The following is a 15,388-nucleotide window of genomic DNA, read 5'->3' on the forward strand; positions in this document are numbered from 1 at the left end:
ACAAGGATTTATAAATAATTAAAATGTCCACTGGCAAAAGAATAGATGATAAATTTTAGTATATGCATACACTAGGGAATTCTACAACTCTATAAATGAATTATAGAGTAGAATTAATCATCGTGATACAATTTAAATATTAGAACACAAAATAATACTATATATTGCTTTAATTTGTATGGTAAGTGTGGTAAGTGTTAGTTGCTCAGTCATTCCCTTCTCCAGGGGACCTTCCCAACCCAAGGATCAAACTCAGTTCTGTATTGCAGGCTGATCCTTTACCATCTCAGCCACATATATAATAAGGTCAGTTCAGTTCAATCGCTCAGTCGTGTCCAACTCTTTGCGACCCCATGAAACGTAGCACACCAGGCCTCCCTGTCCATCACCAACTCCCGGAGTTCACTCAGACTCACGTCCATCGAGTCAGTGATGCCATTCAGCCATCTCATCCTCTGTCGTCCCCTTCTCCTCCTGCCCCCAATCCCTCCCAGCATCAGAGTCTTTTCCAATGAGTCAACTCTTCGCATGAGGTGGCCAAAGTACTGGAGTTTCAGCTTCAGCATCATTCCTTCCAAAGAAATCCCAGGGCTGATCTCCTTCAGAATGGACTGGTTGGATCTCCTTGCAGTCCAAGGGACTCTCAAGAGTCTTCTCCAACACCACAGTTCAAAAGCATCAATTCTTCAGTGCTCAGCCTTCTTCACAGTCCAACTCTCACATCCATACACGACCACTGGAAAAACCACAGCCTTGACTAGACGAACCTTTGTTGGCAAAGTAATGTCTCTGCTTTTGAATATGCTATCTAGGTTGGTCATGTAATAAGGTATAAAGTAACAAATAAAATTTGTGTTAATCACACAATCATGTCTGACTCTTTGCAATCCCCTGGACTGTAGCCCACAAGAGTCCTCTGTCCATGGAATTCTCCAGGCAACAATACTGGAATGGGTAGCCATTATCTTCTCCAGGGGATCTTCCCAACCCAGGGGTTGAGCCCATGTCTCCTGTACTGGCAGGCAGATTCTTTACTGTCTGAGCCACCAAGGAAGTCCAAAATTTGTAAACACTATTACAAATTCAAAATAATGATTAGGTCTGACAGAGTTTTAAAAATATGATCCAGGAAGATTAGTGAGAGGTTCTCTGATTGAATTATTTCATATTTTAAGCTTGGCTGTGAGTATATTGTATACTTCCATTCAGTATGTAATTCTCTTGGTCTCTTTCTCTGTGTCTGTCCCTTTCTCAGTCTCTCTTCTTTTTGAAATCACTTCATGATTAAAAAGTAAAATGTATAAATATATATATATATGAAATAGTTATCAAATCAATAACCTAGCCTTATGACTTAAACATTTTTTAAAAATGGAGCAAGCTGAATTCAAACCTTGTGGAAGGATGAAAATAATGAAGGTTAGAATTGATGTAAGTCAAATAGAAAAACAATAGAAAGAATTAATAAAACCAAAACTTGGTTCTTTGAAAACATTGTAAAAATTGACAAACATTCAGCAAGACTGACCAAGAAAACAGCTACCTGAGAGTACTACGTACTACCTGAGAACACTACCTGCAAAGCGTACGCAAAGGCAGGCAGAAGAGGAGTCTGCAGGTGGAAATAAGCAATGTCACTGGGAGTTTCCTGGTTTTGCAACTCTTTGCCTGAGGGCAAGTCTCAGTCAGTGCCAAATTGGGAAGTCAACACCCCAGTACAAAACCTGCAGTCTTACTAGTCAGATGAGATAGTTTTGGGTAAATACAACAGCTGGAAAGGGAGAGGTTAAATCCCAGTAAAGACCACATAAACTTTGCCTAAATCACTGCCTGCCCTCTGAATTACACATGCATAGACCCTAAGCAGCTCAACTAAGCTGAGTTAAAACATGCAGAGTTAAGCTATTGCCCACTACAGGAAAGACAACTTTGAATTCAGCCAGGTTAACGGCTTGATAAAAGAGTAAAAGAAAATTAAGAACTTTTCAAAGGAACATACAGGATTTGTATTTTCAATGTGTTTATAATGCCCACCATAAATTTAAAGCTATTAGACATAAAAAGAAATAGGAAAAATGTGACCCATCCCCAAGAAAAAAGGTAATCAATGGAGACCAGCCCCAAGATGACTTAGCTATAGGAATAAACACAGTACGATTTAAAGCGGCCAGCACAATAATACTCAAGGATGTGAAAGAGAATATTCTCAGAGTGAGTGGAGAGGATATCTCAGTAAAGAAATAAAAACTATACAAAGGAACCAAAGTTTCTATTTTAGAGGTAAAATAATCTTTACTAGGTTACTGTTTCCTGTTTATAAGTAAAAATACAATAGCTGGAAAAACAAAAAGTTCCCTGAGAAAGCTTAAAAACATATTAAATATGACAGATGAAACAGTCCTTAAACTTAAAGATGGTAAGTATTGTAGAAATTATTGAAGCTGAAGAGAAAAGAAAAAGACTGGGAAAAAATAAAACAGAATCTCAGGGACGTGTGTGCGTGTGCTCAGTCATGTCTGACTCTTTGGGACCCCATGGACTGCAGGTCACCAGGCTCTTCTGTCCATGGGATTTTCCAGGCAAGAATACTAGAGTGGGTTGCCATTTCCTACTCCAAAGGATCTTCCCAACCCAGGGATTGAACCCATCTCTCTGGCATCTCCTGCATTGGCAGGCAAATTCTCTACCACTAGCATCACTGTGGGAGAATGTCAAATATTTTAACATTTACCTAATTAAGTCTTATAAGAAGAAAGCTGAGTCTCAAAAAAAAGTGTCTGATAAACTTAAAATGGCTGAAATTTTCCCATATTTGGTGAAAACATAAGCTTATGGATTCAAGAATGCCAACAAATTCCAAACAGATAAACATGAAGAAAATGACACTCAAAAACATCAATGTAGTCATGTATGGATGTGAGAAAAGAAGGCTGAGCACCGAAGAATTGATGCCTTTGAATTGTGGTGCTGGAGAAGACTCTTGAGAGTCGCTTTGACTGCAAGATCAAACCAGTCAATCCTAAAGGAAATCAACACTGAATATTCATTAGAAGGATTGATGCTGCAGCTGAAGCTCCAATACTTTGACCACCCGATGTAAAAAACCCTGATGCTGGCAAAGATTGAGGACAGGAGGAGAAAGGGGCAACAGAGAATGGGGTCGTTGAATGGCATCACTGACTTAATGGACGTGAGTTAGTGCAAACTCTGGGAGACAGTAAAAACAGGGAAGCCTGGCGTGCTGCAGTCCATGGGGTCGTAAAGAGTCGGATGTGACGTGGCAACAGAATAACACAATTTGCTTGTCTATTCACTTAGTGAAGGACATCTTGGTCGCATCCAAGTTTTGACAATTATGAATAAGGTACTATAAACATTTGTGTGCAGATTTGCACATGGAAATAAGTTCAATTTATTTGTGTAAATATCAAGGGGTGTGATTACTGGACTGAATGTAATACTATGTTGAGATGTGTGAGAAAATGCCATACTGTCTTCCAAAGTGGCTTTAACATTTTGGATTACTCCAGCAAGGAATGAGAGTTCCTGTTGCTTCATAGCCTCACCAATACTTGATATTGTTAGCATTTTGGATTAGTCATTATAATAGGTGTGTGGTGATATTTCATATTTTCCTAATGATAGATGATGTTTAATGTATTTTTATATAACTTACTTACCATCTGTATGTCTTTAGTGAGGGATTTCTATTCAGGTCTTATACTCACTTTTTAATTGAGACGTTTAGTATACATCTTTGTAATGTGATGAAATCAGAAGTAAACATAAAGTATTTCTGCTGCATACTTAAGTATGATGGTTTTCTTAAGAAAAAGACACTTGAGTGATTGTTTGAGTTGTAAGCTGAACAAGCCAACGTCTTCACAGAGCACCATTTTTACTTGTAAGAATGACTGATAAACTGCTGTTATTCATAATTGGGTAATGGCAGACATTTTCTTGAATTTTGGAGCCCTTGTATCTTCCAGCATCATTAGCTTGATAGCTTTTCAATACTTACAACCTTTTCTGATAAGATTGATAATGTTATTAGTAAGAGTCATTTAAAAATATTGTATAACCAAATGTGTCACTATTTTAAAGATCTGCATAAATTGGTAAACCAATATTCTGCATCAAAAGCCACTGCTAAGAAAATGAATAGGCAAGATACATACACAGGAGAAAAAAATTTGCAAATCATACATTTGACAAAAGACTGTTATCCAAAATAAATAAAATCCTACAAGTGAGTATTTATTTTATTTTAATTGGAGAATAAGTTCTTTACACTGTTGTGTTGGTTTCTCCATACAACAACATGAATAAGCCATAGTATACACATGTGTTCTTTTCCTCTTGAACCTCCCTCCCACCCTCACCCCTGCTTCCCCTTTAGGTTGTCACAGAGTACCAGGTTGAGCTCTCGGTGTTATACAGCAACTACCCACTGGCTGTCTGTTTTACTTACGGTAGTGCATATGTTTCAATGGCACTCTCTTAATTTGTCCCACCTTCTCCTTCCCCCACTATGGCCACAAGTCTATTCTCTATGTCTCTATTTCCACCCTGCAAATAGGTACCAGTACCATGTTTCTAGATTTCATATATATGCATTAACGTACAACATTTGTTTTTCTCTTTCTTACTTCACTCTGCAGAACAGGTTCTAGGATCATCCACCTCACTAGAACAGACTCAAATTTGTTCCTTTTACGGCTAATAGTCCATTGCGTACATGTACCACCTCTTCTTTATCCATTCATCTTTTGATGGGCATCTAGGTTGCTTCCGTGTCCTGCTGCTGCTGCTGCTGCTGCTAAGTTGCTTCAGTCGTGTCTGACTCTGTGTGACCCCATGGACTGCAGCCTACCAGGCTTCTCTGTCCATGGGATTCTCCAGGCAAGAACACTGGAGTGGGTTGCCATCTCCTTCTCCCTTCCATGTCCTAGCTATTGTAAATAGTACTGCAATGAACACTGGGGTACATACACTACTCAATTTTAAAAGGGCAAACAATCCAATTAAAAATGAGCAAAAGATGGAGAAGGAAATGGCAACCCACTCCAGTATTCTTGCCTGGGAAATCCCATGGACAGACAAGTCTAGCAGGCTACAGTTCATGGGGTCACAAACAGACACGACTTAGTGACTAAATAACAACAACAAAGATATCTATTTATACTTACATAAATTTCTAAGGCCTATGTATATATATATGTGTGTGTGTCCACAATCCCTTTTTTTTTAATTTTACAATTAAAAAAATCTGAGGGCAAATATGTTTTCTTATAATCCGTTTCATTACTAAACCTGAGATGACCTAAATTCATTTGCTGGTGAAATAAAGACTGTTTACCTCCCCTGCCCCCCAAAAAATAAGCAAAATATTTAAACTGAGATTTCACAAAAGAAGATATAGGAATAGCATAAATATATGAATAAGTGCTCAAAATCATTCGTCAATGAAATACTGCTATAAATGCATAAGAGTGGCTAAAATAAAAAGACTGTTAACACCAAATACCAGTGAACATGTGTTATAATTGAAATAGTTACATACTGCTACTAAACTAAGCTGAGGTGAAAACCATACTAGTGGTGACCTTCTGAGAGATGGGTACAGGGAACTGGGAAGAAGCATAAGTAAACTGGCTGGGGAGATAGGAACATTTTATATTTTGGTAGTTTAGGTTATCCAAGCATATGCATTTGTCAAAATTCATTGAGTGGTACACTTAAGATTATTCATTCCCTATATGCAAAAAACAGCATAATAAATACTGAACTCTAAGTAATAATATATATGCTTAAATACTAGATGAAGTACAATGATGTTTACAACTTTGAAATGCATCAAAAAATAGATGGATTGATAGATGGAAGAGTCAATAAATAAATGGTTGGGTAAATATGCAAAAAAGTAAATTAATTGATAATTGTGGAATTTAGTTGATGAGTATATATAATTCACTGTGTAGATGTTTCCATTTTCCAGTATATTTAACAAATTTCCTAATAAAATGTTGGAATAAAGCTTTGCATAAAAAAGCCTGATAGAAAACATATTGAATTCAGATGTTTAAATTTTAAAAGACTTTTCAAGTTATTTAAAATGCTGCATATTAATCTTAAACATAAAGTACACTTTATATTTTTTAAAAACTTCCTACATTTCAATGAGGCAGAATCAAATAGGCACTTTTTTTCATCTTATACTAATCAGTGGAATACAGCTTTCTAGTTAAAAAATTAATCCATTTTAAATGTTAAAGACATAAGAAGATGAACTTTCTTGTCACAGGGTCAAATCATTTTAATAAGGATAAATTACTTGAAGCACATTTTCTTTGAGCAAACATAGGGCATTATATGAATTTCAGAACTCAGCGTTTAGATGTCCTCAAGAGCTTCACATTCTAATTATAGCATAGGTATTACTAGGTGGTTACCACTTTACTGAGAAAATATGACCTATTAGAGATATCTTTAAAATGCTATTAAATGCCTGACTCCCTTTACAATATATTATGAAATAAAATGATGGATATAAAGACACTTTGAAAAAATAAAGTTATACAATTCTGCTGAGATGGTATTAAAACATTTTCCTCTTTTGGTTCATGTTGAATACTGGACTTTCAGTTTCAGTTCAGTCTCTCAGTCATGTCCAATCTTTTCGACCACATGAATTGCAGCACGCCAGGCCTCCCTGTCCATCACCAACTCCCGGAGTTCACCCAACTCATGTCCATCGAGTCAGTGATGCCATCCAGCCATCTCATCCTCTGTCATCCCCTTCTCCTCCTGCCCCCAATCCCTCCCAGCATTAGAGTCTTTTCCAATGAGTCAACTCTTCGCATGAGGTGCCCAAAGTACTGGAGTTTCAGCTTTAGCATCAGTCCTTCCAAAGAACACCCAGGGCTGATCTCCTTTAGGATAGACTGGTTGGATCTCCTTGCAGTCCAAGGGACTCTCAAGAGTCTTCTCCACACCACAGTTCAAAAGCATCAATTCTTCAGTGCTCAGCTTTCTTCACAGTCCAACTTTCACATCCATACATGACCACTGGAAAAACCATAGCCTTAACTAGATGGACTAGTAAAGTAACGTCTCTGGTTTTGAATATGTTATCTAGGTTGGTCATAACTTTCCTTCCAAGGAGTAAGGGTCTTTTAATTTCATGGCTGCAATCACCATCTGCAGTGATTTTGGAGCCCCAAGAAATAAAGTCTGACACTGTTTCCATGGTTTCCCCGTCTATTTCCCATGAAGTGATGGGACCAGAGGCCATGATCTTAGTTTTCTGAATGTTGAGCTTTAAGCCAACTTTTTCAGTCTCCTCTTTCACTTTCATCAAGAGGTTTTTTAGTTCCTCTTCACTTTCTGCCATAAGGGTGGTGTCATCTGCACATCTGAGGTTATTGATATTTCTCCCGGCAATCTTGATTCCAGCTTGTGCTTCTTCCAGCCTGGCGTTTCTCATGATGTACTCTGCATATAAGTTAAATAAGCAGGATGACAAGATACAGCCTTGATGTACTCCTTTTCCTATTTGGAACCAGACTGCTGTTCCATGTCCAGTTCTAACTGTTGCTTCCTGACCTGCATATAGGTTTCTCAAGAGGCAGGTCAGGTGGTCTGGTATTCCCATCTCTTTCAGAATTTTCCACTGTTTATTGTGATCCACACAGTCAAAGGCTTTGGCATAGTCAATAAAGCAGAAATAGATGTTTTTCTGGAACTCTCTTGCTTTTTCCATGATCCAGCAGATGTTGGCAATTTGATCTGTGGTTCTTCTGCCTTTTCTAAACCAGCTTGAACATCTGGAAGTTCATGGTTCATGTATTGCTGAAGCCTGGCTTGGAGAATTTTAAGCATTATTTTACTAGCGTGTGAGATGAGTGCAATTGTGTAGTAGTTTGAGCACTCTTTGGCATTGCCTTTCTTTGGGATTGGAATGAAAACTGACCTTTTTACTGGCCTTTGCTGCTGCTGCTGCTGCTGCTGCTAAGGTGCTTCAGTCGTGTCCGATTCTGTGCGACCCCATAGACGGTAGCCCACCAGGCTCCCCTGTCCCTGGGATTCCCCAGGCAAGAACACTGGAGTGGGTTGCCATTTCCTTCTCCAATGCATGCAAGTGAAAAGTGAAAGTGAAGTTACTCAGTCATGTCCGACTCTTGGTGACCCCATGGACTGCAGCCTTCCAGGCTCCTCCGTCCATGGGATTTTCCAGGCAAGTTACTGGCCTTTAGAAAAGCATAAATATTACTTTATGCATTAGTCCAAGAATTAATTAAATCCTGCAGTCCTTCTGATTATAAAAAATGATTGTTATTATTCACTAAATTACTCTAGTTTTGTCTGTTCAGGAAAAAGAAGCCCTTAAGGCTACAGCGATCTTGCCTCACTTGATTGCTTCCAGAGAGTCAAGTAGTGAGAGTGTTGAAAATTGTGATTTCTTCATTAAGTAAGAATAATTGGAGCCTATTACACAGAGTGAAGTAAGCCAGAAAGAAAAACACCAATACACTATACTAACGCATATATATATGGAATTTAGAAAGATGGTAACAATAACCCTGTGTACGAGACAGCAAAAGAGACATTGATGTATAGAACAGTCTTATGGACTCTGTTGCAGAGGGAGAGGGTGGGAAGATTTGGGAGAATGGCATTGAAACATGTATAATATCATGTATGAAACGAGTTGCCAGTCCAGGTTCAATGCACGATACTGGATGCTTGGGGCTGGTGCACTGGGAAGACCCAGAGGGATGGTATGGGGAGGGAGGAGGGAGGAGGGTTCAGGATGGGGAACACATGTATACCTGTGGCAGATTCATTTTGATATTTGGCAAAACTAATACAATATTGTAAAGTTTAAAAATAAAATAAAAAAAAGAATAATTGATGATTAATCAGAATGTGTAATTTCCTTTTTCTTTGGAAAAAGGCAACTAGATGTGTTTTGAAGAAACAATTTCATTTTCAGGAAGAATTCCACTAAGCTAGGACAAGAAATGTCAAACTTGTGCTGTAGCATCCCTTTTGTCCATCCAGACAAAGCTAGTTAAAATTTCTGTAATTGAAATTACCCCATCTTTCTCTGTTATTGACTAACTCTCTAATCCCTCATATCTATACATCTCTTAAGCTGAATCTTAAAAACAGGAAAAATGTGGAGAAAGGCCCCTATTAATGTAAAAATTGAAAATTTTTCCTAACTAGTTTTCTTTAAATCTGTTACTTGCTTGTTCTCTGAGCTATTGGCTCTTCTTTCCTACAGCTTAAAGGTTTTGCAAATCTGTCTAGCTTGAACTCAGATTTTACTTATCCCTTGCCTTTGCTTGTTACATTAAAACAAATACAAAATTTCCTGAGAAGTTTTTTCATTTTGAAAAAATAGAAACCTCTGCTTCGAAACTTTTGCCTTAAATCAATTTCTTTTTTAAACGAAGGCTTATTTTTGTGGAGATCGACAACATAGTACAGTTCAAAACCACAAGGAACTTCTTTTCTTGAGTCACCTTTTCTTACCAAATAGCAGTTCTTACTAACTGATTTCCTTTCAGGGCACATTTTACTCACTGATTACAAGCTCCTAAAAACAAGTGGTGTGTTCATGTGAGCGTGTGTGTGTAAAATCCAAAATCAGAAACTGACCTACAATGGGATCAATTCTTACTTGGCCAGACACCCAGCATAGTCATAATCAGGAATTATCATTAGTGATATTGTATGTTCTTTAAAAGAAATATGACACATAACTGAGATATTTTATTGTTTTCATTAGTCTAATTAGAAAAATAGAATATTTTTCACACATGCAAATAATACTGTTTATTCTAGAAGTCAGTAGGATTCTCTTTTGAAGCATTTGAATTAATCTGTTTACATGCTGTTCCTTATAGCAAATTAGATCATTGTTCTGGATTCTTCACCCCCTCCCTCTGCCTCATGAAAATCTAATGAGAGTTAATTCCCGAAACCACTGACGTTGGGTATAGTCATGTATGTGACTTGCTTCGGCCAACTGAATAACAGCAAATATGAGTACAAACCTTACGTGAGTGGTTTGACTTGGCCTCTTCTGCTTGGTGATCCAACAGGAAAAGAATGCATTGATACCTTGTGTAGCTAACGGGATTTTGAGAACACATGCAGCACAGTTGACCTTGGCCGGTCTAGGTGACCTGCAAAAACAAGGCAGTGCTAGCTCATCTATGAACCATGATCAAGGAAAACTAATTCTTGTTTTTTATGAGCCACTGAGTTGTGAAAATGTTACTTAGCTTTAGTGTAACAACAGCTGATAAAAATATGCCATATTTTGGTGTGCTCAGTGGCATACACCTATTTGAAAACTGACCGACAGAATCAATCCTTACATTAACTCTTAGTCCCACAATCTGAAATGACCAGGAGCTTTGGAGACTCAAATAATCAAGCACATCCCAATAATTACTGTTTCTTGCTACTACCAATGGGGAGCCCAGACAAGCTGGAAACACTAGATAAACTTCCATAAGAAAACTGGAGAAGAGAAACAGAATAGTCAACCAAAATGTGCAAAAATCTTAGCTTCCGTAAGAGTCCAACAGAAATAACAAGAGCAGAAAGAAGATTTATATCTAACCAAGATTGCAATCTGCCTTCCACTCCACTGGCCAAAGAATCAGCAACGTAGTCCAAACTGTGACTTTTCCTCTGGGTTTCAGAGGACCTGGAGTGTTTTACTCTGCCAGCATTTCCTCCTTTCTCCTGTTTCATTTGTAGCTAGCCACATTAGTATGTTTTCACCCAGAGCACAGTGCAGTAAGCAGGGAATCTTGGAGACTGGGGAGGGGGTTTATCGTGGTCTCTCTCCGGTTTTGTTAGAGGAGCAGCACAGAAAGGAATAAAGGGTAGGGTATATACTGAGATGTTTATTTTCAGAGACACATTTTTACATGTACATTCTTGACACATTCCCCAAAAGATCATAATAATAGTTATACATTTCTGCTAGTTGCAGTTAGTGATGCAATTCTTGGCAACAGTCCAGATAAAAATTAATTTATATAGTACTTTTTGGTTTAAAAATAAAGCATTTTGTTATTATCTTGATTAACTATAAAATTCTCCTCTCATCTTCCTATCATAATTTCAGTGTATTTCTTTGTATACATGATTTTTATTATATATACTGCAAGAATTTTTTAATATGGCTATAAAATAATTTTTTATATGGCTAGTGTTGTTCAGTTGCTCAGTCATGTCCAACTCCTTGCGATCCCATGGACTGCAGTATGCCAGGCTTCCCTGTCCTTCATCATCTCCTGGAGCTTGCTCAAACATGTCCATTGAGTTGGTGATGCCATCCAACCATCTTATCCTCTGTTGTCCCTTTCTCCTGCCTTCAATCTTTACCAGCATCGGGGTCTTTTCTAATGAGTCTGCTTTTCACATCAGGTGGCCAAGTATTGGAGTATTGGAGCTTCAGCTTCAGCATCAGACCTTTCAATGAATATTCAGGCTTGATTTCCTTTAGGATTGACTGATGTGATCTCCTTGCAGTCCAAGAAACTCCCAAGAGTCTTCTCCAACACCACAGTACAAAAGCAATAATTCTTCAGCCGTCAGCCTTCTTTATGGTCCAACTTTCACATCCATACATGACTCCTGGAAACAGAAATAGCTTTGACTAGACAGACCTTCATTAGCAAAGTAACGGCTCTTCTTTTTAATACTCTGTCTAGGTTGGTCATAGCTTTTCTTTCAAGGAGCAAGCATCTTTTAATTTCATGGTTGCAGTCACTATCTGCAGTGATTTTGGAGCCCAATAAAATAAACTCTCTCACTGTTTCCATTGTGTCCCCACCTATTTGCCATGAAGTGATGGGACCAGAGGCCATGATCTTCATTTCTTGAATGTCGAGTTTTAAGCCAGCTTTTTCACTCTCCTTTTTTACTTTCAAGAGGCTCTTTAGTTCTTCTTTGCTTTCTGCCATAAGGGTGGTGTCATCTGCACATCTGAGGTTACTGATATTTCTTCTTGCAATTTTGATTCCAACTTGTGCTTCATCCAGCCTGGCATTTTGTTTGATGTACTTTACATATAAGTCAAATAAGCAGGGTGTCGATATACAGCCTTGATATACTCCCTTCCCAATTCCCAGTCCGTTGTTCCATGTTTGGTTCTATCTGTTGCTTCTTGACTGGCCTACAGGTTTCTCAGGAGGCAGGTGAGGTGGTCTGATATTACCATCTCTTGAAAAATTTTCCACAGTTTGTTGTGATCCACACAGTCAAAGGCTTTAGCATAGTCAGTGAAGTAGAGGTAGATGTTTTTTGTTGCACCGTGTTTCTGCTTCCACCCCAGTGACTTACCTAACATTTTTCCTCTAGGACCATCTGGATTACACACAGTGTTGTTTTTTTCATAATCCTTATATGAAATGGCTGCCTAATCTCCCACTCAGCCCTAATCAAATTAACCATTTCCTACTGTTGGATTTTTATGCTGTGAACAATTTTTCACCATTACAAATAATTTTAACAAATTGCATATTTTTATCACATATTTTTAAATCTTTTGATTATTTCCTTGGCATAATTTTCCAGAAGATCCTACTGGGACAAAGGATATGATATTTTTAAATCAATTGATTTCTAGAAGACTTTTATGAAACCAAAGGTAATTAATGAGAGTACTACTTTTACTCTTTTCTGCTGCTGCTGCTGCTGCTAAGTCGCTTCAGTCGTGTCCGACTCTATGCGACCCCATAGACGGCAGCCCACCAGGCTCGGCCGTCCCTGGGACTCTCCAGGCAAGAACACTGGAGTGGGTTGCCATTTCCTTCTCCAATGCATCAAAGTGAAAAGTGAAAGTGAAGTCGCTCAGTCGTGTCTGACTCTAGCGACCTCATGGACTGCAGCCTACCAGGCTCCTCCGTCCATGGGATTCTCCAGGCAAAAGTACTGGAATGGGTTACCATTTCCTTCTCCAATGCATGAGAGTGAAAAGTCAAAGTGAAGCCACTCAGTCGTGTCCAACTCTAGCGACCTCATGGACTGCAGCCTACCAGGCTCCTCCGTCCATGGGATTTTCCAGGCAAGAGTACTGAAGCAGCAAATGTTAAATATTATTATGAGTGTTGCTTTGTTTTGTAGCTAAACAAACAGAAGTAAAAAGGTACTTCATTATCAACTGTTCATTTAAAAGTGGAACATGTTCCCAAGTTGATTAATTAGATCAGTTCCTCTTCTCAATATCCAGTTACTTTACCACAAATGAACAGAAGTAGGTTTCACATAGTGCCAATCAACAGGAAAAATATACTGATTGCTTCTTTTTTATGTGAATGCTTTATGTGGGTTCGTCTATGGATTTGCACATAAGACTGTTCTCACATTATGAATCTGTAAATTGGGAGCATCCTTATTTTAAGAAAACTGTGGCAGTCTTTCTGAAAAATAATTGCTAGAACATTTTTACCAGATTTACCTTGATCCAAAAGCTTTGAGTTTGTAGAGGAATCTAATCAACTTAGCAAATCAGCCAAAAACAACACTGCATGACAGATCAAATTCCATCTGAACAAATATCACACAGACTGGGTAATTTCAGAGGACAGAAGTAGGACCAATAAGGGGAAGCTGAAGGGAGACAAGACTTTTGCTGGTGATAGGAAGGCTTTTCTAACAATTAGCTCAAGTTCGAATTGGTTATGAGCTGTCCTCCGAGGAGCAAGTTTCTATCACTCTCCTCCAGCAAGGATGTCAGGAATAGTTTGGGGTACTGTATAGGTATAGGGGAGGCCTGTTGGGGAGCAGCATGCATAGCTTCTAAAGCTCCTGTGACTCTGTTTTCCATAGAGCAGCCCTTGGACCTGGACCTCTTGGTCCCAGGAATAGGGACTGATTTGTACAAGAGAAGGAAAGAGGAAGAACCTGTCTTGCTCTTCTTGTGGGTGGGGCTGACCCTAGCCAGAATTTTGAAATAGTCAGACTTTATCGTTGGCAATTTCCCACTTCCCTTTCTGCACGTTTGCTTCCAGTCTCGTCCAGACCTCAGCCTCCAAGCAGGACCACTTCTACTACATCACTCCTCTGTCTCCAACCATTTCAGACGTCCCATTCTTTTAATACAGCTAACCTCAGCTAAATGTTGAAAAGAAAGTAATTTGTTAAAACCATTTCACTCTAAAATGTGAATGATACCCCCATGGCCTTCCTAGGCAGATATGAGTTTTCAAAACAACGTGTTTCTAAAACCGGTGATATCTTTAACTGACAACACATGGTAAATTAAATGTCAAAAAATAACCCTTCTAGAATTCAAACTTAAGCACCAGGACTTACTGTCTGGTCAATAATTAAGAAATTATTAAGCCACTCTGTGCTTCAATATTCTTATCTGTAAATGAGGAAGATATATTATTAAAATACAAAATGTACATAACCTGCCTACCATAATGTTTGACATATATCTTTGTAAATGTTATTTCTTCTTCTCCCCTCGGCAGTATCCCAGACAGAAGTAATCACAGATTTCCTGCTCTTCTGTCTGTTAATTCAATGTCCATAACACTTATTCCTTGGGCTGGAAAATAAGTATCCAAATCAGAGAATAGGCAGTTGAGATCCCAATGTAAAAGGAGAACTTTCTCAAGTTCACTGCTTCTATCATTTTCTATTGCATTATTTCCTACCGTTACACTTTTTGTATTTTTCCATTCTCTTTCATGTTCATTTTCCTATTTTTGTTTGATTGATTGCTGGACTGAGGGGTTAAATTTTGATTTGAAAGTGTGCTTATTTTCAACATCCTTATTTTCTATAATGTAAGGCTACACATTTCATTCTGGGTAGCAATTTGATGATTAATGTAAACCACAGACTTTATAAAGTAATGCTTCTGTGTCCATTTATCTTTACATATTTTGTAATTTCCATTTTCTTCTTAAGAGTTGTTTAGTAATGTGTTTTAATGTTTTTTAATGCATGGCTTTGGTGGATATTATTGCTTGGTTCCTGAAGAGTCTTACTGTCTCTATATTCATATAATAACAAATGTAGCACTTCAGGCATTAGAAGGCAGCAGCCATCTGAGGCTCTCTCTCCCCTCTCTATCTTCTCTCTACATTTAGATCTATTTAGATCACTATAAGTGAAACCAACTCTTAAAAGTTAATATTTAAGTACATTTAATATTAAATGAAAGGATGCCTGATTAAAGCTATTTTAAAAGTAAATAACACAGTATAGTGCTTTCAGTAAACAACAGCAATGGGTGTCCATTGGAAAGATATCCTGTAACAATAAACCATGTTCTGTTAATGAGGTGAAAAATGATGTACCTGTAATTAAAACTAAAGTACGCTAAACCAGAAAAATAAAACTC

General features: G+C 38.1%; 1 protein-coding gene across 2 annotated transcripts in view; it reads right to left on the reverse strand.

Moving 5' to 3' along the window:
• Positions 1 to 15,388, reverse strand: part of RCL1 (RNA terminal phosphate cyclase like 1) — a 228,680-nt gene that overhangs the window by 15,348 nt on the left and 197,944 nt on the right. Inside the window, exon 9 of one of the 2 annotated variants that reach the window (XM_061425378.1) lies at positions 10,065 to 10,196. In XM_061425378.1, coding sequence (XP_061281362.1) covers positions 10,065 to 10,196 — 132 coding nt within the window. Of the gene's footprint in view, positions 1 to 9,846; positions 10,197 to 15,388 lie in introns of those variants that run through there. The other variant, XM_061425379.1, reaches the window with a different exon arrangement.

The sequence above is a fragment of the Bos javanicus genome, chromosome 8 (genome assembly GCF_032452875.1).
Source record: "Bos javanicus breed banteng chromosome 8, ARS-OSU_banteng_1.0, whole genome shotgun sequence".
NCBI classification, from domain to species: Eukaryota; Metazoa; Chordata; class Mammalia; order Artiodactyla; family Bovidae; genus Bos; species Bos javanicus.